This window comes from Mycteria americana, chromosome 2 (assembly GCF_035582795.1).
Source record: "Mycteria americana isolate JAX WOST 10 ecotype Jacksonville Zoo and Gardens chromosome 2, USCA_MyAme_1.0, whole genome shotgun sequence".
Lineage (NCBI taxonomy): Eukaryota > Metazoa > Chordata > Aves > Ciconiiformes > Ciconiidae > Mycteria > Mycteria americana.
Window position 1 is genome coordinate 104581 of NC_134366.1, and position 26990 is coordinate 131570.

The 26990-nt window shown below is 43.1% G+C and overlaps 1 protein-coding gene across 7 annotated transcripts in view; it reads right to left on the reverse strand.

Annotated features, from left to right (window-relative positions):
* The window catches only part of SMARCD3 (SWI/SNF related BAF chromatin remodeling complex subunit D3), a 117241-nt gene that overhangs the window by 63518 nt on the left and 26733 nt on the right, over positions 1-26990 (reverse strand). For 3 of the 7 annotated variants that reach the window (XM_075492069.1, XM_075492071.1, XM_075492070.1), the window contains exon 3: positions 652-869. In XM_075492069.1, coding sequence (XP_075348184.1) covers positions 652-860 — 209 coding nt within the window. In that variant the 5' untranslated portion in view covers positions 861-869. Of the gene's footprint in view, positions 1-651; positions 870-11835; positions 12043-12345; positions 12352-26990 lie in introns of those variants that run through there. The other 4 variants (XM_075492074.1, XM_075492075.1, XM_075492076.1 and 1 more) reach the window with 4 other exon arrangements.

Below are 26990 nucleotides of genomic sequence, written 5' to 3' on the forward strand. Positions count from 1 at the left end.
GAACTGTTATTTAAGAGAGAATGCATTCAGCACTGTACAAAGTGGGCATATTTTAAAAAGAAAGATCCTTTACAAAAATCCCTCTAATTCTATGAAATTATTTCCTATGCTTTATATGTAGGAAATAATTTTTATATGTAGAGATATGTTATATCTCTTTGCTTTATATGTAGGAATGCCTGTGACAATTGCAAGTTTTATGACCACTCTCCTGAGTGACCATAGTACAAGTATTCCCATGACCAACCAAAAATTTTTTCCACTTATCTCATTTACAAACCATTTTGTTAGCCAGTCAGAAATCAGAGAAACTATACAGAAGAGAAAACAAATAATACAATAATTGTACTATATTCAAAGAGAACTGTTCATTAACTTTAAAGGCTAAATATAACAGACAGATTTATAGCCCAATAAACCTCCGAGGTAAAAGCATTATAACTGCAAAACCAGACATTAGTAAAGGTCAGTTTGTTCAAGACCATTCACAAACGAAGTAGAGAGTAAAATTTACCAATGTTTTTCCTGCTTTAAGAAACTGACATCTTCTATTCTGTCTCATTCGATCTTAAAGGTCTTACCCATTGCTAAAAAGGTATTGTTTTTTCTTCCTCAAATTGTCCTCCCATGTTTTCTTTCTGGAACACTCACCTCCTAGTTCGGTTCTGAGTGGCTTGCTGCTGCTGTTGCACTTGCTGCTGCACCTGCTGTTGCTGGACCTGCTGTGGTGCAGTGCGTTTTCTTGTTGTTTCCATCACGGTCTGGGGCATCCCAGGTCGCACTGAGGGGCTTCCAACATATGGGGGGCCTGGGGGACCCATGGGAGCCCCCTGATGGGGCATTCGAGCTCCTGATGGCATCCCAGGTCGCTAGAGAAGAAGTGAAACAGAAAGAAGAGCCAGTTTGGTCCCTGTTTCTTCAGCTGCAAAGACATTTGTACATACTCAGACACTAGCTCCAGCAAGTTCCCCATTTTGACCATCCTGATAAGCACGAAGCAGCAACACAGAGCACATGAGCTCTGGACTCATATTTCCTGGACGTTGTAAAGAGGAATTCAGTGATAAAGTACACAGGAAACAGGGATGAAAAATACTAGGCTTGGGAAAACACTCAGTGGTCAGTAACATATCCAGGCCAGCTTAACAGCAAAAAGCTCTACCTTCAGACTGAAGAAAACACGCCATGGCAGCTACACGCAGTCCAAACTGGGTGCAGTTCACATGCTAATCAAAGCTACAAGCAAGCTCACATCTACAGTGATGTGATCAGTGATGTGATCACATCTTCAGATTTTGCACTGACTAGCAGGCTGCTTTGATCAGTAGGGAGACTGTAACAAGCAAAGGTGAACCATGAAAACACTATGATAAAACATTTTCCATTAAGAGCCCTCTCCTTCACTTACACCGGAGAGCAGTGTAAGTTCATAAAGCAACAAGAATCCTTTAAGAACAGGTCATGCCTCTGATCAAGCTTCTAAAAAAAAAAAAAAGGAACACTGTAGTTTGTCAGCAGCCCCTGTAGGCATTCTAAAGTCCTGACATTTATGTTGACTTCAGCGTGCTCTAGAGAGACACTTTGGGTCAAATCACAAGCATAATGCTGTACAAGACACACAGTAACCTCAATTCTAAATCCTAAAAGTTTACAGTCGTCAAGGAAAAACACCAGTAAAATAATTACCACCTGTAAAATGCAATTTAAAACACAGAGAAGAGCTTAGTTTCATTCTAAGAATTATCAAGATGTTTATTATATGTTTACGTGTATGTGAAAATACAAATACACACACACTCTATAGGCATTTGAACCACTATGTGAATAAGAATAATCATACATAGAAGCCTTTTGAAAGTCAAGTCCCTCTACAAAAAGGAAACCAAGAGGCAATGGCATCCATTATGGATAAATAATTGATTAGAGGATAGAAATGAGGTAAAAGTAATTGGTTCTGAAAATAAAAGGAAGGCACATGCAGAGTTTTGCTGGGACTCATGCTTTTCAGCATATTCATAAGCAACCTGGAAAAAAAAAAGAAAAAAAAAGAGAAAAAGCAAGGAAGTTAAAAAGTTCATTGGTAACACTAAGTTATTCAAGCTGGCAAGGATGAAGGCCAGCTTCAAAGAACTGCAGAAGGACTTTATGAGACAGAACAAACACTTAAAAGGAAGATGAAAATGGATTTCAATACATATTGAAGTGAATTACACGGGAAGAAAACAATCCAATCATCACACACAAAACAATGGGCTCTGAGCTGACTGTTGCCCAACAGAAGCAAGATCTTGAAGTTTAAACAGACACCTCCAGAAAAAAAAAAAATCAGTTCACTGCTTACTAGAGGTCAAAAAAAGCCATTAAACAAAAGAAATGACAAGGAAGGGAACAGAGAACATCACTGTGCCACTGTCCATGGTTTGCCCACATGTTGAATGCTGTGTGCAGTCCTGGTTCCTGCAGTTCAGTAATGGTAGAGTAGATCTGAAAAAAGTACAAAGAATGGCACGGAAATGATTAAGATATATGGAACTGCATCCACATAAGTAAAAGAAAATATACTATGATTTTCCATCTGGAAAGAGGTAATCCGAGGTAATCTAAGGGGGCATTTGCTAGAGCTCTGCAAAATTATGAGTGGCCTGGAGAGGGCAGTTGGGGATTGACTGTTCACTGCCCCTTCCAGAATAATAAACCTCGGCCATCTGAGGAGACTAGGAGGAGTCAGGCTCACAGAAAACCAAAAGGGGTTAGTTTGCCACACAGCGGGTAGTCAGCCTGTGGAACCCCTTTCCAACGGGGTGCTAACGACATGGAAAACATATTTGGCTCAGAAACTTCTCTGAGTTATCAACAGTTAAAGACTGAGGGAGAAGTACACTAGCAGTCTTCGGAGTGAGATACATGCACCCCAGAGGGTATGCAAGACAGCCCATTGGGGGTGGGAAGAAAATGGTTTTTGTACCATTAATAAATAAAATAAAACAAAAAATTTAAAAATTAGTCTATTCCATCTTTATATCATACTTTTATAATTTCTAAATATATAATATATATTATAATAATATATCATTCTAAATATAATTTGGACCTGCATCTCCAAATTAACCACCCAAATCCATTGTAGTCCCCAAAGACCCAGCTCAGTGCCCTCCCTGATCATCACAAGTCTTAGATATTCCTTGCACTTGTAAGCATGAAGGAAACCGGAGAAAGAAAGAAGGGGAAGGGACGATCAGCAAAGAACCAATGGCTATAATTGGTATGGACAGAGAAGGAAGGCTGAGGTAGGAGAGAGACCAGCACAGGAAGCCAGGCAGGTGAATTCAGCAAATACTCATGTAGGAAACCAAGTGTGGGTATGGCCACTGAGCAGAGAAGCAGCAGGAGGCAGCAACAGGCAAAACTGAGGCTTTGTGCAGAGCTGGAAACATCTTCTCCCATAAACACGGAGCTATGAAAACTGCTGGAACAGAGCAGCTCTCTCCATTCCCACGTACTCACCCCCACCCTCTGACCCAGGCAGAGTCAGCAGAAACAAATGGCGCAGAAAATGCTTCTCACTTGAGCTTGTATTTAAGATCTCTCTGTTGTCTGTCAATCTACACATTGTGGCCTTCTTCCAGCAAAGAGCAGACCATTGGGCCTGCTGTTGCCTGTCAATCAGCAGGGGACATTTGACAGTCATTCAGAAGAGACAAGATCCTGGGCACAGCCATTTCATGTTCATCCCTCCTGGAGACTGTCTGGCCACAAGGATCAGACTGCGCACCCACTTTTCTGCTTCCATAAAGGACACCTTAAGGCCTGGAGAACAATATCAGCAAGCCAAATCTACTCTTGATCTAAGTCTGACATCTTTGAACTTCCTTGAGGTCCCTTTGCTAAGCATCAAAATAGAGAAACGTAGAGAAAGGACAAAACTGAGAAAAAGGAGACAGCTCTAGCAAAAGCATATTCAATCGCACCCCTTGCCCCGCCTCATTCCTTCTCCTCCCTTCTCATGTTCCTATCTCTGATATAACCCATAGATAAAATATTACTCACTACGCAACTGCCACCTCCCTGCTGCAAGCCCACCAGACTCCCCAAATCTAGAAATGCTTTCTCTATCTAAACTTTTATAAAAGAACACACAAGCAGTACCTTACCTTATCTAAAAGCTTATTTTGCTCTCAAACACGTGCAAGACAGTGACAGACAATACACTGAATTTTTCACAATACTGACATAAAAAAAAAGTCTTGATACTGAAGTATTACAATACTATTATGTCTTTTCAAAGAGATCTTGGAGGTGCACCTGTCTACAGGTTAGGATCTGTCTCTCTCCTCTTCCTCAGAGGGATGGAATCTGTCCTGAACAAGTATCATGCATGGTGAAGGCTGCAGTGCAAAACAGCACTGACACATCCTGAGAAATCACCTACCCTAGACTCCGCTACCTGACCCAACTCTGTTCTTACCCACAGATCTATCCCCCTTTTTTCCTCCATTGATTCCATATACATGTATTACTCTGCACTACTTCAAACACTTTACTGGACAGATGGCAAAACCACTGTGGGCTATAGGAAATGAGGAAGACCACAGTATGTCCCTAGCTGAAGGTACCACTCCCACAGCTCTGAGAAGATGAAGCAAAGAATAGATTAGAGCCGCTGGCAGAGCAGCTAGGCAAGGCCAAACAGTATGGCACACAGAGAAAGGCACACAACCAATATTTCATGCATGCATACTGGTCCCTAAGAATTCTTTCCTGTACACAGTCCATCACTGCCCTGGCTACACCCTCCCAAAGCTGAACATACTATCAGTGCAGCAAGCGTACTGCCTCCCCAACAACTGCTGCCAAGTCCCTATCACTACCTTCCACTGCCCAGTTTCCCAAGCCACACATTTGGCTTTTCTACTTTCTTCCCTGCCTGAACCTCCTGTCACATCAGAGGACTGCCTCTTTCCTCTTCCTCTTTGTCATTCTTCAAGTGAACTTCTGCCTGATGGCAGAAATGAGACAACATTGGAGTGTTGTTTTTCTATGTATTTCTACTGCAGAGTCTTTTCTCAAGGGACATCAACATCACAGTAGCCAAAATGCTGAAGCAGAAAAAAGGAGGGTTCCTTTCTGGACATATCAGATAGAGGAAAATAACGTGGAGAACTGATAGGTAAAAGGAAAATAAAATGTCAAGAAAAGCAAAAACACCTACAAGAGCCTTAGAAAGGGACTGAACAGAGAGCAGGGAGTCACTGCAATGCTATATAGCATTGAGCGGCACCTACAGCAATTTCCTGTTCTGAAAGACACAGACTATATCCATCTTGGCACCATACAGGAGGACTCTGATGGCATGCAGTGAACAGCCACGGGCTTCTTGTTAACAGAGAAACTGACAGATTTTGAGAAGAACAACAACAATTACCAAGTATACAAACAGCATATTTTTTTAACTAAAAATAGAAGCTACCTTGGCTAGACAACATACCATGTCAAGGCATTACAGTAGCTACTGATTTCTGTAAGGCATAAACATAAGCAAGAGGAGATGCCAGATGCTGTCTGGCGGTAAGAATAGGTCACTAGAAGTATCTGGAGCAGTTAAAAAATTTAGACTAGACTGATATTGTCCGATGGCAACAGGTTTCTGACTGCACAAATGGTTTCCCAACTGAATGTGCCGTTTCAAAATGGACTCCTAGAAGTACAAGAAAAAAGTTGCAGATGGCTTCTCTCCTCTCCTATAACTACAATGTTACCTCATATGAGTTTCTTTTTTTTTTTAATGTTTACAAATTTTTTGAGATTTAGCAAGCAGAAACATCAGTATCGCAATTATTCTTGCTTGTCTGCCATATTCACCTTCCTCCATTTCCCAAAAGCTCTCACATCCTAGCATCAGGGTCCAAGTGTGCCAGATTCCACCCATTTTTAAATAATGTTCATGACAATCCAAAAATCTTTAACTTAGAAAACATCACATTTACAGAACTGTGAATTGTAACCTGAGGCAAAGTTCAGTGACCACCTTTCTATTTCATGCATGTCCATTCACAGCCCAGACTAACCAGACCCCAAACCTCAAACGAAGCACTTGGATGCAACCAAGGGAAAAGAAAAAAAAAAAATCTTTGGAATTGAAGCTAACAAACCCTATATACCATCTTTGAGTTCCATCAGCTTGCTCATTTGAATAGATCTGATCACATCCACTACTGTGATATAATGTATGGAATAGATTTTGTGTGAAGAACGACCAGAATGTGCCTCTTGACTACCCTGTGAAAAGGATGGCTTTGGGAGGGGAGAGGTAACAGAGCTCTGCAACATCGTGACTAGCATGGAAAGAGAGGGGAGGCTGGTCAAGAGCTCGCTGTCTCTTCCCTTAGAAGAATTAGACAACAGCTAGCAGTTGGCAGGATCAGGTACTTCTTTATGTAAGATAAGCTGCAAAAATTCCTGACACAAAACACTGTGAATGCTAAAAGTTTATACGGGTTCAGGAAGACATCAGCAGACTAACCTACATAAATAAAATCCATATAGAGGTACTACACAGAGAGGGCAGCTTTGGGTCAGAAAGCTCCAGAGCTACAAAGCCCAGAGTATTTGGATGAAAGCATCACTAGGTTTTTGCCTTGTTCCTATACTTCCATGCAGTCTTCTGCTGCTCCCTGCAACTGGGGACACTGGGCTAAACGATCCAGTGTGACTGTTTCATATTCCTTCAGTATTTATTTTTTAAAAAACAGAAGAGCAATTCAAACATCTCACAAATCAATTACATCTGTGCACCTATATTCATCAGCAAATCCAAGTTTTCTCAATGAGCAACTCAAATTTAACAAGCCCATATTGCATAGAATCACATTAATCTCTGTTAAAGCCCTAGCTAGAATTAATATGATTTTCTTTTCTTATTTATGTGTGAACTTTTCTGTATGTTGGCCTGCAATTCGTCCAGGGCTAGGAAAGCAGAAACCTTCAGTTTCTACCGGCAGCTTACTTACACGGTTGAATGCTGTACAATGTTTTCACTCTACCAGTCTTCTGCAAGTACCTTCCTAATCAAATTTCTTCATTGTGGTAAGGTCCCTTGATTTCTCCAGGCTGCCCTACACTCATCCCAAATATCTCCTTGTTTAACAAAACAGGGAATACATATGCAGCAAACTAGTGACTCCATTCCAGGACCTGTTCCCTGACAATGTTCTAGCACAGAGAACCACGCAGACAGCCCTGTGTCAGGGAAGTGGAACAAACTGTCCAAAAACAACAGTTCATGAGGCTCTTCTCTAGCATTTCTAGTGTTAGATGATTTATGCTCTGACCAGATAGTATTTATAGCCATGATAATATAAAAATTAGTGGGGTATTTTTCATTAGCGAAGTTCTACTTTTTTCAAACCTAATATTCTCCTCACCTCACTACTTCTAGTAGTGATCTCTACAAACTGATGACTGGCTGGAAGAAAATAATCACTTTTATCCACTTAAAACAGATCACCATTCAATTTGGGGAGAATATCTTTAGTTCTTCCCATTCTAATAAAAGAAAAATAATTTTTATAATATACTGAAATATGAGTCCTTGAGGTCATCCAGTTCTTCGTCGTCTCAAAGAAGAATCACCAGTATCTGCATCATCTTTGATAGACGTTTACTTCTACAACCAGTGCCTAAGAGCCTCCAGTGACAGAGATTTTACAACTTTCCTAATCAGTCTCCATCCTTAGATATTATGAATAAATAAATAAATCCCATTCTCTTATTGATGAAGTCTCCACAGGCCTCCCACTACTACTGCCCTCTGAGTTACCCCTCTTTTTGCTTGTTAGTCATGCAGATGACCAAAATCAGAAAAATATTTTTGTAAGTATATGCCACGGATTTACAATGACTTCTCTATTATTCTCTTCCCCATTTCTTAATCAGGCTAACAGTTTACTTGCTTTCTTAGTAGCAATGGCTGCTGCTACACACTAGGCAGCTCACAGTGACATGCAAGCCTTCCTCCTCAATGGTTACAGTTCATTTAAAAACCAGCAATGTACGAGGAGATGAAAAATTTGTTTATGAAATTCATTGCTCATCCCCTTTTCCAGATCACTGATAAATCTATTAGACGCTTCATACACATCTTTGGGGCACCAGACCTACCTTTTTGTCTGTTTTAACATTGGTAACGAGTTATTTATCACTATATTAAATATTTGTTTACATGATAGCATGCTTTGAGACCCTTTTTTCACTGTACTAAATGCCATTTCATGTAACACAGTTTCCGTACTTACCATAAAATTCTATGACCGGATTTGAGAGGTAGATAACCAGACAAAAAGAAGACTGAGGATAAGCAAAGGAGTCACATAAGTGATACATAGGTTTGAATGAATTAGCAGTCTTGATGTGTAACTAATATTAAACTGTAGAGATTAGCAGGAACTATGAAAAAACACATATTAGCAGAAAACAAATATGGATAAGGATATTAATAGGAAGAGCTTCCTAAGCACAGCTCAGAGGACAAAGAACAAGATCACTATGGAAAAAAGAAGGTGATTTGAACGGACAGCAAGTATATTGTAAATACAGATATGACTTGATAGTTAAGAAAAAGACATAGACCTTTATAGGTGTATCTTGTGTATAAAAGGCAAGAAGATTGGTTTTGGAAGGAAGATAAAGTGGGAACAGAAAAAGGACACAGAAGCAGATTAAAAAGGTCAGAACAACAGGACAAGAAAACGAACCTCTCAGCAGCCTCTTGTGTGAAGATGACACAGGCAAGGTCAACAGTACAAGGCACCAAAGGGAGAAGATTTCTGCAACTGAGTCACAAGAGGACAGATGTCTGGACAAGAGCTTTGACAAGATCTGCACTATGGACCTTCTCAAGGCTATATGGGAAGATACCTGTTTGAGTAAGAAAAAGAAAAAAAAAAAAGAAAGAAAGGAAAAAAAAAAAAAAAGACAAAGGTAACATCCATTGAAGGGATCCAGCCAGCAGGGAGGCCTATGACAGGGTCTAGAGGATAAAAGAAACTGAGAAAAGGAATGGTCTGCAGGAAGATTAATAACTTGGTTTGGGTCAACAAAATTTAAGGCAACAGCTGGACACTCAGAGGGAGATGTCATAAAGACAGCCTGAAATGTACTACTGGACAGTAGAAAATGCATCAATAAAGAGATAAATCAACAAAAATGTGGTGATTAAAGCCATATTTATCCATAAAAGTGCTAGAAATAGAGCAGAGAGGAACAAAAAAAAGGACAAAGGATGAAGCCTTTGGGGGAAAAAAAAAAATTCTCTCTTCCAACAAAAACAATGTGCAAGACTCCAATGAAACAGAACAGGAGTAAAAGAATTGTAAAAATAAATAACTGAAAGAAATCTAACCTTTTTAAAAGGAACTGCTAACCAGAGGTGTAACAAACTATCAAGAACTCAAGCAGGACAAGAATGAAGTATCACATTTTAGATTTTTAACCATCAAGAGATTTCACCTTTCACAGGTATCCTATTTGACTGGGACAAACAAGGAAGAAGACATCTTCTAAGCTGGCAATATGGAAAAGAACAAAGGCAAGATCAAGTGCACAAGAGCAAAGGGCGAAGTGACCTTAGCAAAGGAACACATGTTTCCAGAAAGATCAAGTGAATCCAAAAGCTAACTGCCCTTAGGAAATACTGCAAAATTATCCTGCTCATTTAAGTGTTCACATAGCAAAAAATTTTCTCACAACATTATACCTCTATTTACCTCTCCCCATTTTTTTTTTTGGGGGGGGGGGGGGGGGAGAAGCCTGTAATAACCAAATCAAATAATGTTATCATAGATAAAATAAAAAATAAGTCGTTCGAAGAGGAGATTTTCCCTGAAATTAGAGCAGAATCTGACTCCAAGGAATTCCAGTAAAGTTTGCTATGTAACTTGATTTTTCAAGGAATTAATTCAGATGCCGACACACTGTGGATGGTAATAAAACTCAATAGCCAGCAATATGTAAACTCAAGGTAGTGGCTGTGATGGCACATTCTCTTATTTGGTAGGATACAGGACCTGAAGAGATAAAATGAAGTTACAACTTTTTTTATCTTTTTTAAGTAATGGAAGACTGAGTACCCCAACGTGTGTTTTGATCAAAATGAACCTGAGATGAGGAAGAAACTAAAGGAAAGAACAAATAAGGAAATAAAACCAGAACTAAAGGAGATCATCGTGGAAGAAAGGAGAGGGTCATACATGAGGTGTTCAGGCAACAGAATGACAAGAAGCCCCAGCCTCACTAACAAGTAGCAGGATGATGACGAACAAATGCAGATATTCCAGGTCAACGCAGATGTTCAAGTAAGATGCCACTAGTGGCAAAAATCCCAGGGTGGAAAAGGCAGACTTTTCTAGCATCCAAATAAGTAATGGAAATGAGTTCTGCTATATTCATCCTGGTATAAATTAAAAATTCCCATGCTTAAGAGGCTAGCATGCTGCTTTCACATGAAGTCCATCTAGAAGTGGAAGAAGCAAATTCACATAACTATTTTTGCCACTCTTCTTGATACTAAAGGAAAACCGCTGGTGTGCAAATGCCAACAGAAAAGGCAAAAGCATCCCACGTGCCCACCGTCCCAAATTGCCTATGGTTCTGCCCAGCTACAGCCATCCTGAACCAGACTACCTTAATGAACCCACATGTCCACAACAAAACCACTGCTACAGACCTGCACACCTGCTCTTCAGTCATCCCTATACATCTGCCAATCTCACAACAGACTGCTCCTGTACACTGACACCACATCACCTGTGCACTGTTCTCACAAATGCAGAATGCCACCTAAAAGTCCTTAGCCTTGCAAGTCCCACCATATCCAGGATCTGCAGGACACATGCTAGATCCTACACATCTGGAGTAAGCCTGAATTATGGAGACAACTTAGAAGCCTGCCATGAGCTCCATAGATTTCTATGATCTTTGCACAAGAGCCCCCGTCTGATGTCTTCAAAAAGGTGTCACAGGAGGTGCCAGAATCCTCAAGAGAGAAAACACTTGGGACTATCAGTATCCAAACAATATATGCATTCCTTGGGGCTCTTTAACAGTCTTATTTTTGTTAAATGTGTATCAATACAAGAAATCCAAATGTTATAAATGGTGACTGCTCTCAATCACTAGAGAGTCATTTAAAGAACATTGTTTCCAATAGCAGCAAAACAGGGTTAGCATTTCCCCTTAAATGGAGATCGAAGACCTGATTCTTAAACAAAAGCTGGAAAAATTTTAAAGACCTGAAGGATTGCTTTAATTAAGCATGGCACCCTGAAATTCTCTCGTGGGTGAGTTCCTATAGACTGCTACAGATCTGCAGAGCTAATCTCTTCAAGCCCCTGAAAGTCACCTGTTAAGTAGCCAGAGGATACATAAGAGCCAAGACTGGAGACAAGAACCAGAGGCAGTACCACAAGGCTTCATCAGGCTTTCATCAGAATTGTTTTTCAAAACACAAGTTTGATTACAGAACAAAGTGTCCTACAAGCCCATTTGGGTCAGATCCAGTGCAGTTTCTGCACCATGATCAGGCTCAAAAGCATGCTATTCACCGTTCATGGAGAATCAAAGCAAAAATCACAGCACACATCCCCCCAGACACAAGCCTATATTATCAATGAATCAGTGCATATTCTGGGGGCTTTACAGACCCCAGTGCTCTCCTGGCAAGGCAGTTACCAGCACCCCAGGAGCACACTGCAGGAAGCCGATCCAGCCCAGCACAGAGCCTCCAGTTTCCACTCATCCCTCTATTTAGAGCCAGCCAGCTCACTAACTTTCCCGACTCACCACCCCATGGACCAGAAACTCAAAAAGTTTGCTTTTCGTAGCTTTGCGAGCCCCTCCTGTAACTTCGTCTGTAGCCATCAGGGTCTGCTCAGCCTCTCTCACTCTCTCTCTTCCTCTTTCTTTCCCTTTTCTGCCTTTTTCTCCAACTCTCCCCTCTGAGTCCTGCTGGGCTCTCACACTTCTAATAGCGCGGAGTGGGGAGGGGGCCCCTTCAGGGCCTTCCTGACGGCCCACTCGCGCTAAGCCTCAGCTGCTGCATTCCTCCACTGATAAGCCAGAAATAGTTTGTGCTGCCGGGTTCTGTGTGTTTACTCTGCAGGGACAGAAAATCCAGCTTTTTAAACCTCTCTGTCCAAACAGCAGAGATAAGCAGGAGGCAAATTGAAAACACGTCTCAGCTTTTTCGTAGCAGTGCTGCAACCTCTCCTCCTCTGCACCAGGGGATGGTAAATTCTGGGGCAAGGGGGAAGGGGGAGGGGGCAACTTCAGCAGTGACATAAAACTCAATACCTCACAGAGAGCGTTTTCCCATTGGAAAATGCAGCAGGCGAGCAGTGAGAAACAATGGTTTTCCCTTGCTCCCACTGCTCCTCCTGCACTGCATTTCCAGGCCTTTTCCCCAGGGACCTGGCAGGCAGCACACAGAAACATTCACTGGCAGCATTTCCAGCATGTGAGACTGAGAACTAACCCCTTTGGACAAGAGAGAGAAACAGCAGGAGGCAGAAAGCTGGGAACAGGGAGGGACAGTGTGTGAGAGCGAGGGGAAAGAAAGAGTGTGAGAACGGCGGGAGGAAGGGGGCGGGGGGCAGCATGGCGACGGCACAACGCCTGACTTGCTTCCATGCTCCCAGCCGCCCACAGCCTCTCTCGCAGGGTGACCGCCCTCAGGATGCTTTGGTACCACTGTGACGGATCCATTAGAGACCCCAGATGATTAACAGACGCAGACAAATTATTAACACCACAGCTGCCGTGAGACATCAGCAGCTCACTGCTTATCACACAAAGCCCTGCGCGACAACGCGTGTCATCCTAGGACACTGCTGGAAACATGGAGCCCACCTGCCACCCAGGGGAAGGGGGCAGAGAGCAGCAGACCGCCCCCTCCGCGACCGCTTGCTTCTGCAGCGGCCCTGGATGGACATCAGCTAGCACAGCACCAGACACTGGCAGCACGGCGGCCATTCTGCGAGGAGCAGCAGTGGCTCCTCCATAATGGCAGAGCAGGCAGTGGTGGCCTGGGGCACCGATCTGCTTACTGACAGCTCCTTGTGTGTGTGTCTGCGGCTTGCAAGGGGCCGATGTTTCCCAGTCTGCCTAACACAGCAATAGACGAGATGTTGCCAGGTTACGAGAGGGGTTTATTCTATTCCTCTGCTTGAAATTCTTGTCTAGGGGCTGTGAATTTTCTGGCAAGACTGCAAACAGCAGAGAATCAGATCTGAAGCAAATAAATAAATTTCTGCCCTCAACCAGTAATAAAAACAAGCACAGAAGAGAGATTGCATTAGCCAGCAGCGAAGAGCAAGCCATGAACATCATATGGCCTTTTGCACATGGGAAGGAAGGCAACAACCTCCACTGTTTTTTACGGTGACACCAATTCAAGCACTACTGTGTGGCAACAGCCATAGGAATCACAGAAATTTCGGGAGGGTGGGCACTGTTATCAGTTCCCCCTCCCCCTCTCAGTCCCTCAGAAGGAATATGCCAAGCAAAGCAGTGTGGCCTTATTCAGTGCCTAAACTGTTCCTGAGGTTCTAGCTGACTTGAACTAAAGGCATGTGTGATCTGGAACCAAACTGCTACATGTCTGGTAGACTTGGTAGTGTTAGCGGTTGGACTCAATCTTAAGGGTCTTTTCCAACCTAAATGATTCTATGTGACAGTATGCCTGGCAAGGCGGGATTGGGCCTGCATCTGCAATTTTTTTTTAGATCCCAGAAGCACACAGAAATGTTGGCTCCCATGTTGTAAGCCCCTTCCCCTGCTCAACAACATGCTCGACAACTTGTTCTTTCCCCTGCAAGACAACATGCATTTTCTTTAAAGACTGCACTGACTGTTGGCTCCTGCACTTGCCAGAGAAGCACCAAGTTCCCCTGCAGTGGGGTTACTGACACAGGCCTGTGCAGGTGTTCCTATTCCCATTCCTTAAGGGGAACCGTGCAACCACCCTCACTGCATGAACAGGCACAAACGAGATGCTCGTGGCATGCTCAAGCCCACAGCGGCTCCAGGCAAACAGCCACGAGCAGCCGTGACGGCCTGCGACCCCGCGCACTGCCCGGCCCGCGGAGCACCCCGCGGCTCGGGCCCTGCGCGCCCGCGCACGGGAGGGCTGGCCGCCCGCCCTGCCTGCGCACACGGCGCCGCGGAGCGGGCAGGGGCCGGCGGCGGCGGGGCGCGGCTCCAGGCTGCAGCGCGGCGCGCAGTCCCCCCTCGCGTCCCCCTGCGCTCCTCCGCCAGCACCATCGGCACCGAATGGCAACGGCGCGCCCGGCACGGGCAGGGCGTGCGCCAGCCGCGGTCCCGGGCGCGCCGCTGGCGGGCGGGCGGAGGGCCGTGCCGCACGCTCCGGGCCGTGCCGTGCCGGGCCGGGCCGGGCCGCGCCGCGCCGAGCCGAACCAAAGCGAAGCGGGCTACGCCGGTCCGCCCACAGGTCCCCCCGGGCCCCGAGCGCGGCGGCGCGCATGCCCGGCGCGGCTCCCGTGAAGGTCAGCCGTGGCCTAGCGGGGGACGCGCGGGCGGGGACGGCCGGACGCGCGGGCGGGAGCGGCCTTAACCCCTTCCGCGCCGCGCCCAGGGGGCGTCACCGCCGAGCCCGCCCGGGCCGGGGCCGAGCCGGGGACCGGGACTGACCCCGCCCGGAGGAGGCCGGTGTGCGGGGAGAGGTGCGGGGCTCGGGGGGCGAGCCAGTGTCGCGGTGGGGGCAGGCGGCGGCGTTGCTCGGGCCGGGGGGCGGCTCCGCCTGTCCGCGCCCCCTCCGGGAACGGAGCTTGGTGCCGCGGGCAGCGCTGGGCCAGGCCGCGGGGCGCGGCTCCACTCGCCGCCCCCCGCCGGGAGACGTTCCCGGCGAGGCGCTGCTGACGCTGGGCTTCCCGGGCTGGAGGTAGAAGACGAAGCAGAACCGGGCACTTCGCAGACGTTTTGCGATTCCCGCGATAGCAAATTCAGTTGTCGGTGGCAGCCAGAGAACACGGCGAGCGGCGCCGAGGCCCGCACTCGCCGCAGAGCTCGCACTGGCGCTTAGCCCCATCGCCGCGCCAGCCGTGCGCCGCCGCCGGCCCCCGCGCATGCAGCAGCTGGAAGCGCGTCCGCCCCACGGCCCTTTTTTCATCATTGTCAGCACTGTGGAATCAGGAAGGTGTGCATTATGGTTGCAGGTTTTAGGCTGTTTTATTTTTCTAATCAGTTACAGATAAAGTAATAAGCTACAGTTGCTCCCATCTCCATCAATAGCTGGCTTCTTTATTACATTCTGGAGCAGGAGGATATATTACGAAGTGTTACTGAATTTCAGTTTAATACCACACTATGTATTGTATTCTATCTGAATGCTCTTAACAAGCATTATATAAAGAGATTTCTTCCAAAGAAAATCAAATTACAAGGTCAGCCACTTGAAAATTAAGCAATGGCAGACTCACTGTAGCCATAGACTGAATGATTAAAAGTCAAAAAAAAACCCCACCATGTAATAATAAAACTCAGCTCTTACTTAGTATGACTGTAGTTCTCTAAGTACTTTAGAAAAGAAATTGGTAGAAGTAGCTCTTTTATTTTGCAAATGGAAAATAAGATACAAATGGATGGAAATGGCTTGCCCAACATCACCTAGTTGAGAATGAAACCTATTTCCTGTGATTCTTCACTCGCCACGATGCTGTCAAGGAAAACTAGTGCGCAATGCATTTGCACAAAAGGGTGAAGGTTACAGTGCAAGAATGTCTTATGCTAAATTAAGAGAAAAATCATACCATTTTATTTTAAACTGTCTTTTTCTATTTTCCCTACATGTTTTTTCATTACAATGTAGAAAATAAGTGTCTGTGTTCTTTAAAAAAGTGCCTGGTTCAACCAAGTCTTCCCCAGCTGCTACAAGTATCCTGGCAGCTCCCAGCCATTTCTGGTCTAGAAGATGTTAGTGGCATGGGACTCACTCTTTAACGGTTGTGTTCCTTTACTAGTTCTTGGAGGCTGAGCACATTCTGGGGCCTCCTTTCCTGCCTCCACTGCTCACTTCAAGCTCACTTTATGCTATATTCCTAGCCCATTTTGTTTCAAGGAAAGACTGACATTCTTCCTCCTTACCTCTTGGGGCTCTGAGAGGCCACCTTTTTTCCCCACAAGTTCATGTGTTTTGTTTTTACTTCTGTGCTACTATTCAAGCTTTTAAGATTTTTAAACTAAGACGGTCAGGTTAGAAAAGATATGAACCAAGTTGTTTTGGGGAGATATGTTTGCAGTGCTTTCAATTTTTTGATCTGCAGGTAATTGGAGAAGTACATAGAGGTGCTGGTTGCGTTAAAGAGGCATGGTTTCTCTCATCCAATTTTCACTTAAGTGAGCAGCGCTCTGTTCACTGAAACTTAAAATATTCTCAACAGTTTTGGAATTGATGCAATATGGCATAGAAAGCATACTGAAAAACAGACAAAAAATATCCCAAGACTGAGGCTCTGCTTATTCTAAAGAAATGGCCACTTGTTCCTGAGTTCAGAATTATTTAGTATTCTCATTAACAATATGGATAATGAACTAGAGAATATGCTTATTAAATTTCCTAGCAACATATGGTTTGGAGGGGTTACAGGTATGCTAGGAGAGATGATTAAAATTAAAATCCTGAGTAGCTGGAGATGTGGTTTGAAAAAACAGGACATAATTCAATCAGAAATAGTGCGAGGTTCCACATCAAGATAGAAATCAACAACTATATAAATAGAAGATGGAGAACAACTGGCTGAAGAGGGGGTTTTTTTGTTTTTTTTTTCAGAAAAAATATTTGTGGATATAATAGATCATAAACTGAATGTGAGTTAACAGTACTACACTGACACAAAATAAGCAGACAAAAAACCCCCAGAAGAGCAGTAACTGAACGCTGCCCCATTTCTCTCATCCCCTTGGTGGCAGCATAAGCAGTGACGACAACACTCCAGATTCTTCTTTTCTCCTCCACATTTTGTCTCTGTTTCTTCCCCATCCCTTGTCCTCTCCAGGGCACAAACAGTCCCAGCTCAACATTTCCCTGAGGCTGCAAAATTAAATTTTGCCAGTATTGCTGAGGAACCCTTCCAAAGTAATCCTTCTGTTGTGGTATGAATCGTTAATGTCTCAACCAGACTGTCCTTTGCAGTTTGGGGCTCTGTGCATCAGAGAAAATATGTGTGGGAGAAATCAAGATGGTTCAGGGGAGAACAGTAAGTGTGACAAGAACTGTAAAGCCCCAAAAGAGAAAATAACAGTCTTCAGATATCCAAAAGCCTGCTGCAAATACAGGGAAGAGCTGCTCCCCATACACACAGTACAAGAAATAATGGATTGAAATTTCTCCCGGGAAGATCTGTTAGATAGTAAGGAAGAGTACAGCAGTAAAAGTAGAGATGTTCTGGGATAGTTTGTCCAGCAAGGATGGGAATCTCCATCACTGAAGGTCTTTCAAGAACAGGTTAGACAAGCATCTGTCCAGAGTGATGTAGGCGGTGTAGATTCTGACTTGGGGCAGGACAAGGGACTAGCTGATTCCCAGAGGTTCCTTTTGCCTTCTTTCCCTACAGAAACTATGGAATTTCGTAAGACAAAGATAAGGCTTTTTTCTATCCAGAGTGGTTTCCCCTGACAGATTTCACAGATCTGATGCAAACAAGTTTAAGCCAATGAAAAAGGGTCCCTTAAATTTTTTATCTTGGAAAAAATACACATCTGATTGCTACAACAATGTAAGGAAAAGGAATCTGCATACACAGATTGCTGCCAGTTATCCTTCGAGACTTCCCAAGTATATAGCTTCTCTACTGTGGCTTTTTGCTCTCTCCTTGACTCACATATCTTCAACTACCCTCTTGCATCACTGTCTCCTAGACCTACCTTTTTATGTTAGGCCTTTCCCCTAACTGTTTTTAAAATCTATCTGCAATGAGGAAATACCATAAGCAATTTGTAGCATGCATAAAGAAAGAAAGAGGACTTGAAATAAAGGCAAAAAAGAATAAATGAAGGCAAAGAAAAGTGTTTGTCTCTGTCTGCAGAGGTTCCAAACATTATTCTGTGGAGGTAAAGAGAGAATTACGAATCTACCTCCTGATTATTTTAAAAGCAATCAAAGGCAACAGCAGGGATCCCAAAAGATGGTAAAAAAAGATATGTAATACTATAGGATGCAAAATAATCACAGAATCATAGAATGGTTTAGGTTGGAAAAGACCTTTAAGATCATCAAGTTCAACTGTTAACCTAGCACTGCCAAGTCCACCACTAAACCATGTCCCTAAGTGCCACATCTACACGTCTTTTAAATACCTCCAGGGTATTTAAATAATATAATGAGTCATCAGTATTATCATGATACCAACCATACTTGCATTTTACCCAACTCTGCACAATTCTGTGTGACCTCACAGTAAGCTGTCTAGCCCTACTATGCCTCTGCCTCCACTTTTCCATCCTCACCAAACCCACTTCCCACAGCTTGTGCAGTGACAACTATGCATGGCTCCTTACATCTTCTTAGCAGAGTGCTACAGGCAGCAGTCCACAATACTACTTTTATTTTCTAGCCAAGGGCCAAAACAGAGCTGCAAACTATGAGAAGTTAGTAGGAAGACTTTGGTCCTGGAAGGAGAATAGAGAAGATAGGAGATTGTGTTGGGACTATGGATTTCTGTTTTTCAAAAGTGAAGGAAATAGAGGAATTCTTGGTGGGGAATCCTGGGGGAACAGTGAAAAAGACTTAACAACTACCCCCAAATCTACTGCCCCCTAGTCCAAAAAGTGTATCTTCATGATACTTGGTGATTAGAACAGTGGCTTTGGGGTGTGTTTGGTAAGAGCATCATAAAGGATTCACCTGCTATCACTAATTGGCAGAACACAGATGGGAGAACCGCTGGGTCAGCAAGTCCACTGTTGTATAATCAATAACAACCATGTCATACCTTTCAGGCATAAATGTATTGCATAGCACTTTAAACCTTGGTATTCCTATGGGACAGCTGCTAAAAAACTAAGTTCTTTGAATGACTGACTATCTTCTTTTAGTATATCTGGCTATTCCCATTTATTCTTTTACCAACATTGCCCTTAATGGTTCTTCTTTGTGTCTAATGTTTATGCTTTGAAGCATGTATACGTAGCAGTCATACCCACACTCACTCTTCCTTTTGTCAGACTGAACAAGTGAAACTGTTATTTGGTCTCTTAAAGCTGAGTGCCCATTTCCAATCATTCCATCAGCCTTTTCCATGTCAGTCCCAGTTAACCCGTCTAGAACAATGGCAAACACAACTGTACCTATAGTCTCCAGAAGGCCATGTACTCATGGGGCATTAATATTGCTTTCACCAGCAGAAATCTCTACCAAACTTTGCTAGGTTCACAACTGCTTTCCACAATATTATTACAGTGATAACCCCACATTCTCCTGCAAATGGACTAACGTACTGGGCTGTTTCTCCTTCTTAATCACTGCCATTAGATAAGCCTCCAGCTTACAGTGCTGATTCCTGTTACAAGTCCCTGAGTGCATGACTATGCAGTATACTGTCATCAGATATCATCTGATTTCTGTTTATGTAGTCTTCAGAATCATCCAGTTCTTTCCATATAACTTACTCTCTTCTGCTTCAACGATACCTGTCAAATTTGTTGATGATGCAAAATAAATTACTACGCTTCCTATTTTTGTGCCATGGGCATTACTGAAAATATTAAATTACATCAATCCCAAGGCAAATCCTAAAGAAACTGCAATGTCTTTTGTGTCTTCTTTACTGAGCTCCTTACATACCTTGCAATTCTTCTATTATCTGTCTTCCAAACCCCAAATAAATTTTCAGATAGCACTGTATCAAAGGCTTCACTGAAGTCTAGATAAATAAGACATACACTGTTTCCTTTGTGTAGAAGATTAGCAATCTGAGAAAGACAGTAAATTAGTAAACTTACACTGCTTTTTTATCCCATCTACCATCTACATCCTCCTCATGCTGTTATTTTCTCTTTCAAAAATCATTCTTGAGCCTTGCATGGACTTAGGATCAGACTAATGCAACTGCCTAGAGTATTCTTACCCTTCTGTATTATAGGAAAACCAACAGGATTTCCGGTTTCTTTATCAGGAAAAAAGATTTTTTTTAAAGCCCATTTTGATAATATTAATAATGCTAGGAATTATATCCTGTTCTTACTGAAAATCACTTGAAAAGTATCTGTAGTTTAAGCAAATCAGTAATACGTAAATAATGACTGAAGGATGTATTAATATGCAAAGCTACATTAAGAACTGAGAAACAGTCTTAGAAAGCAGTAGGAGACTGGAGAAAGCACATAACCAAAGAAGGAAAACAGAACAATCTTGAGCAATAGACTGTCTAATAAATCCACCTCCCATTTCAGCCTAACTAGTAGAACAATTAATAGGTGAATAAAACCACATCAGACTTAGAGCACAATGGAACTGAGAGCAACAAGTAATATTGGTGATTATAAAAAAACTGCGTTGCGAGACAAGCCCAAGTGTCTTTTTAAATTATTTTATTTGGCAGAATAATTACAACAATTACAAACAGATTACCCCAAAAAAAAGTCAGTTAATCTCAAACAGTACATAATTACAGCAAACATCAATGACTTTGGAAAATGGCAGCCAGTGGGAAATAGCAAACATAACATATGCAATGCAGTAAAACATCACTATATGCCTGAAATTCTTAACATGAACATAATTTGTATGTAATTGCCAGGAAAAATAAAAATTACTGAAAGGTTATAAACAAAAGGTTATAAACAAATGATAAAAACAAGTGGAAGGGAAGTGGCTACTAAGGACACCCAAGGATGGTTGTTATATCCAGATTGTTTTACCATCTTCAAAGATCTAAAAGAGGGAAGTAAAAGACAGGTAGATTAAATCCTCAAATGAGAAGATTTGGGGGAAGTTTCACAGCCAGTCAGGACAGAGGATAAAAAAATCAAATGGGCCTAAAATGTTAGACAGAAGATTTAGGCTGGAAAAACTCAAGCAGGTGGTAGAAGATAAATCCCGAGGTGAAAGAACTGTCTGTAGCAGCAGGTAAGATGGTTTTCTAATCTTTTCAGCGTTCCATTCACCTAGTACATAAATACATATATGAAATCACAGGAATAATGAAATGCCAGGCACAGCAACTTATGACACAGAGACATGATTACAGTACTCAGGCTTCAGCTGGACAATAGGCTTTCAACTGAGGCTCTTTTTGAGCAACTGAGCGTTGCAAAAGTGGAAAACGTCTGGCTCCAGCACAATACAGTGGTTTGTCTCCTCATCTCTCTCACCATAGCATAGGCACAGCAGGCTGGCAGATTACAGCTTAGAGCAACAAACTGCACTTGGCAATGGGGTCATGAAGTCATAAAGTGTGCACAGTAACACACTGCATACGCTCCCAGGAAAAAAGCATGTCTAAATGACCAGGCACATAAATGGTGGCACAATTTACTTGTTAAATGGGCTTCAGAACATACGTAGAAGAAACACAGGCAGAAGAAACATAAGTCGAATCATTATGGCATTCAGCACTTTGCAAAATAAACAGAATTTACAGTGGTAAAACTCAAATAGCAAAGGGGTGTGTTTGCGTGTGGATGTTAACTGTGAGAGGAAGAAAATTTATGTGTTGTACCTTATGTCATATTATCTGTCACATTTCACAATTCTTCCCATTCTTGGTACTCGGTTGTTTCTAGGGCCTGAGAGTACGAGGAGGTACAGATAAAAACAATGTAGTCTCTGGCCTTTACAGTTTACAAATTAAGTTAATGGATGGAAATAGAAAGAGCCCAATGGAACAGAGAGAGCACTAGTCATCTGACAAGCAGTGGCCTTGGCACACCAGCTGTCTAGCTATGCTTATTTTGAATAGCCATTTCTGCCCAGAGAAGTTGTGGACAACCTATCCTGGAAGTGTTCAAGGCCAGGTTGGATGGGACTTTGAGCAACCTGGTCTAGTTGAAGCTGTCCCTGCCCATGGCAGGGGGGTTGGAACTAGATGATCTTTAAGGTCCCTTCCAACCCAAACCATTCTGTGATTTTATGAATACCTACTCCGTGCACCCCATCCTTGGCACCTGTTTTCTGATCAATTTACACCCAGCCTGCAGCTTGAAACCATAGAAACAACGTACTTGGGGGGGGGGGGGGGGGGGATTTTGACTACCCTGTTCTCTCTTAGGAAATAAGTATGCTTCATTCTTCAAAGAGGTTCCCTAGTGCTCAGATGCTACAGCCAAGCTAGTACATGTACATATGATACAGCAACACTGAATGTTAGTTATATATATGATGCCAAACAATAAAATGTAAATCTCAGCTAAGGTTAAAGAGAAGAAGACTTTCTAAATTGTTACTTATACTAAGCCTGAGATACCAAGAAAATTAGAAAATTATTTCTTTAAATTCCTTTAGTTAAGATCTTGGATATTAATCTGGAGTAGGATATCCACCTAGTCTAAACAACTATAAAAGAAACTTTAAAAAATAGTGAAAGTTTATGTAATGGAAGGTCAATCACTAATATTCCAACCATAAGAAATACGGGGAGCAGAATATTGGGAAAAAAAAAATCCAACACAAAAAAAAAAGCTTGGCATATTTCTGCTCTTGAGAAAAGCTTCTTTTGTCTATAACATAACTGATTCCTTTCCTACTGCGTCTGATCTGTAACAACTCTTCCAATTAGCTGATTTTTTCTTAATGGTTACCCTTTTTTTTTTTTTTCCCCAGTTTCTTCACCTCCTTCTGCTATTTGAGTCAATCCTTCCTTTCTCCAGTCAAACTCCTGCCATTGTATATCTCACCACTGTCTTTTCTGAACTTGACAAATACTTTTTTTACTCTGATTAAATCCACTTGGAATGCTGCTGGCAAAAACTTGCTCTGAAACTGTCTAAAATGCCAAATAAAGAGTAAGAAAGTGCCCACTTCTTCTGCACCCCTCAGTCTTACCCATTTGCTGATGTTACCCCACCCTACAACAGCTTTGCCATGCATTTATCATGCCACTTAACTCCAGGATGCCTTGCCTCTTCCACAGTGCTGCAAGAAGTCAACAATCACAATTCCTCATGAGAAATAATTTAATAAAGAATCAGTTGCAAGCCTATACCCCTCTCCTTGTTATGGCCTTATTTGAAGGCTTAGCATTGTTCTTCCCTATTTCCCCCTTTATATGTGAACTCCATTTATCTATCAAAGGACCAATTCCGTGAACCCTCTTGCATGCTTACAGCACACAGTTCTCTGACATTTTAAACCAGACAAAGCCCTGAACAATACCTTCAGAAAATGACTGTTCTGTCTGGCAGCTGGTGAAGAATGGACCACATATAACTAAAATAGTTAATAGTCTTTCAGCTTCTGAATCTGTTGCAGTCTCCAAAAATAAAAATGGTTAGGATCCTTCCTGCAGCAAAGCATGCAAGAGAGCAGCAATCAGTCAAATGCTCTTTCAGTCATTTGCTTTTGGCTAGAGGACAGAAGATACTCTCTTAAGACTTACAAAGATGTGACGTATTCTCTTGATTCCTATAGCAACAGAGCAGTATCTGCTCCTAGACTAATAGACCACCTTTCTCTTCCCACAGAAAGCTGCACAATCATCTACACACTGTTAGTGCCGCTCTCTGTTTCCTTTCCCATCCTAAACATGCACTGAATTCTAAGGTAGTTGACAACTCACATGACTGGAGTGCCGCGATGGATGGATACAGGCTTTTTAGGAAGGGCAGGCTGGGGAGGCGAGGAGGGGGAGTTGCCCTTTAGCTGACAGTGCAGCTGGAGTGCACGAAGCTCCACCTCGGGATGAATGGTGAATCAGCTGAGAGCTCATGTGTCAGAATTAGCAGGCAGACCAACACAGGTAGCATTGTGGTGGGTGTCTGCTACAGACCACCTGCTGAGGAAGAAGTAGATGAGACCTCAGACAACAGGAAAAATCCTCATGTTCACAGGCTCTGGTCCTCATGGAAGACTTTAACCACCCCAGTATCTGCTGAAGAGATAACAGAGCAGGGCACAAGCAACCCAGGAGCTTCTGAGGCACACTGAAGATGAATTCCTAACACAGGCGACTGAGGAGCAGACAAGGAGAGGTGCTCTGCTGGACCTGATTCTTATAAACAAGGAAGAACTAGTCAGGAATGTGAAGGTTGGGGTAGCCTTGGCTAGACCATGAGATGGAGGAGTTCAGGAACATGAGAGGATGGAGCAGGGCAGAAAACAGGGTCACAGCCCTAGAGTTCAGAAGAGCAGACTTTGGCCTGTTCAGGGATCTGCTTGGAAGAATCCTCTGAGCTACGGCCTTGGAAAGAAGAGGGTTCCAGGAGAGCTGGTTGACTTTGAAAGATCACCTCCTCCAAATTCAAGACCAGTTCATCCCAACAGGCAGGAAATCAAGCAAAAGCAGAAGGAGGCCTGCATGCATGAACAAGGAGCTCCTGACTGAGCGCAGACATTAGAAGGAGGCATACAAGAGGCGGAAGCAGGGACAGGTGACCCAGGAGGAATACAGAGACACTGTCTAAGCATGCAGGGATGTGATTAGGATAACAAAAGCCCACCTGGAGTTGAATCTGGTGAGGAAACATGAAGGACAGACAGAAAGGCTTTTACAAGTACATCAGCAGCAAAAGAAAGACATGGGGAAATGTGGGCTTACTGCTGAATGGGGAAGGGACTTGCTGAGAAAGAACATAGAAAAGGTTGAAGTATTGAATGCCTTCTTTGCCTCCTTTACTGGCAAGATCGGTCATAAGGAATCCCAGGCTCCTGAGACGAGTAAGAAAGTCTGGAGCAAGGAAGACTTGCCCTCAGTGGAGGAAGACAAGGTTAGGGAACATTTAAACAAACTGGACGTACAGGGGACGTCCATGGGACTTGACAGGATGTACCCACGAGTGTTATGGGAGCTAACTAATGTCATTGTGAGACACCTCTCAATTATCTTTGAAAACTCATGGAGATTGGGAGAGTTCCTGAGGACTGGAAGAAAGCAAATGTCACTTCTTTCTTCAAGAAGAGGAAGAAGGAGGAACTGGGAAAAAAACCAGGTCGTTCAGCCTCACCTCAGTCCTAGGGAGGGTAATGAAGCATATCCTCCTGGAAACCATTTCCAACACATGAAGCACAAGAAGGTGACTGAGAGTAGTCAGCACGAATTTGTGAAGGAGAAATTGTACTCATGCACCAGGACAGGCTGGGGTATGACTGGCTGGCAATCAGCTTTGCAGAAAAAGACCAGGGGATCCTAGTGAGCAACAAATTGAAGATCAGCCAGCAATGTTCCCTTGCAGGAAAGAAAGCCAACAACATCCTGAGCTGCATTAGGAAGAACATTACCTGCAGGTTAAGGGAGGTGATCCTTCTCCTTTACTTGCCACTGGTGAGACCACATATGGAGTGCTGTGTCCAGTTCTGGGCTCCCCAGTACAAGAAATACACGGACATATTGGAGCAAGTGCTCACAAAGATGGTTAAGGGATTGGAGCATCTATCATAATGAGGCAAGGCTGAGAGAGCTGGGATTTTTTTAGCATGAAGATGAGAAGGCTCGGGGGTATCTTATCAATGTGCGTAAACACCTGATGGCAGGGTGTAAAGAAGACAGAGCCAGACTATTCTCAATGGCAGCCAGTGACAGTATTGGAGGCAATTGGCACAAAATGAAATACAGGAAACTTCATTTACATACAAGATAAAAACTTTTTTACTGTGAACAGGTTTTTTACTTAGAACAGGTTGCCCAAAGAGCAACTTAACTCCATCCCTGAAGATATTCAAAACTTCACTGAACTTGGGACTCAGCAAGTTGCTCTAGCTGACCCAACTTCGAGAAGGGAGGCTGGACCACATGATCTCCAGAGGTCCCTTTCAACCTCAACCATTCTATGATTTTATGATTCTACTCAGGAAAGACTTAAGCATTACAAGTAACTCAAATACATACCCAATCAACATGCAGTAGATTGAGATGAGGAACCATGGAATGGAGACTGACAGCAGAAACAGGGCAATGACAAAACACCTGGAATGCCCTTACCTGGAAACATATGTGCAGAGCTAGCTGCTGCCTTTGCAAGCACAGCAAAATTACAGGGTGTGGAGATGGCAAGAAGAATCAAGGGTTAGAGAGGCCAGTTTGAGAGCAGTGATTGAAAATGCTAGAGTTTTTTACCTTAGAAGGTAGGTATTAGGGAACAAAACAGTAGGATAATGAAGGTAAATAATGCACCTCTATTTACTATTCCTTAATGCAGGTCTAGGAAGAAGCTACTGGAATGAAAAGCAGGCTGTTGATGAAAAAACTTTAAAACAAAAGAACACTGCTTAGTAGTACCTATACATAGTATATACGAATGCATACAAAATGCTGCTTCTAAAATAATTTTCCCAGTGCATCACTTTGAAATGATCACTGTTCCACTAGTGCTTCTGTATCGCACACCTCATATTTAAAAAACCAAAAAGATCAAACCATGGTTGGATCCTACTTCTGGTCCCTGCTAAATATGTTTGCTCCCTTAGAAGAGCATCACAATGGGTTTAGAAGAAGCAGTGCCTTATATATAATTTGTTTACTGTATTAGCAGTTTCTTATTTGGTCGATCTAGTGCAGGTAGACCTGTCAGTGCTTCTACACAGTTCTCCTTTCAGACATGGGACTGAAAGGACTGCCGAGATGCAGACTCCCTGCATACACTTTGTTTCCTGTTTTTCAGATTTGCCTGTCCACTCCTTTGGAAGAATTAGTATCAGAAATTCTCTAATGCCTCTCTGGCTAGCAAGAATACTGCTGTCTAAGGAAAAGCGGTATTCTTGCTTTCATAAGTGAAGAGCTGCACAGAAGTCTTCAGTGCTGGCAATTCGTGACTGAGGAAGGAACTCGTCAGAT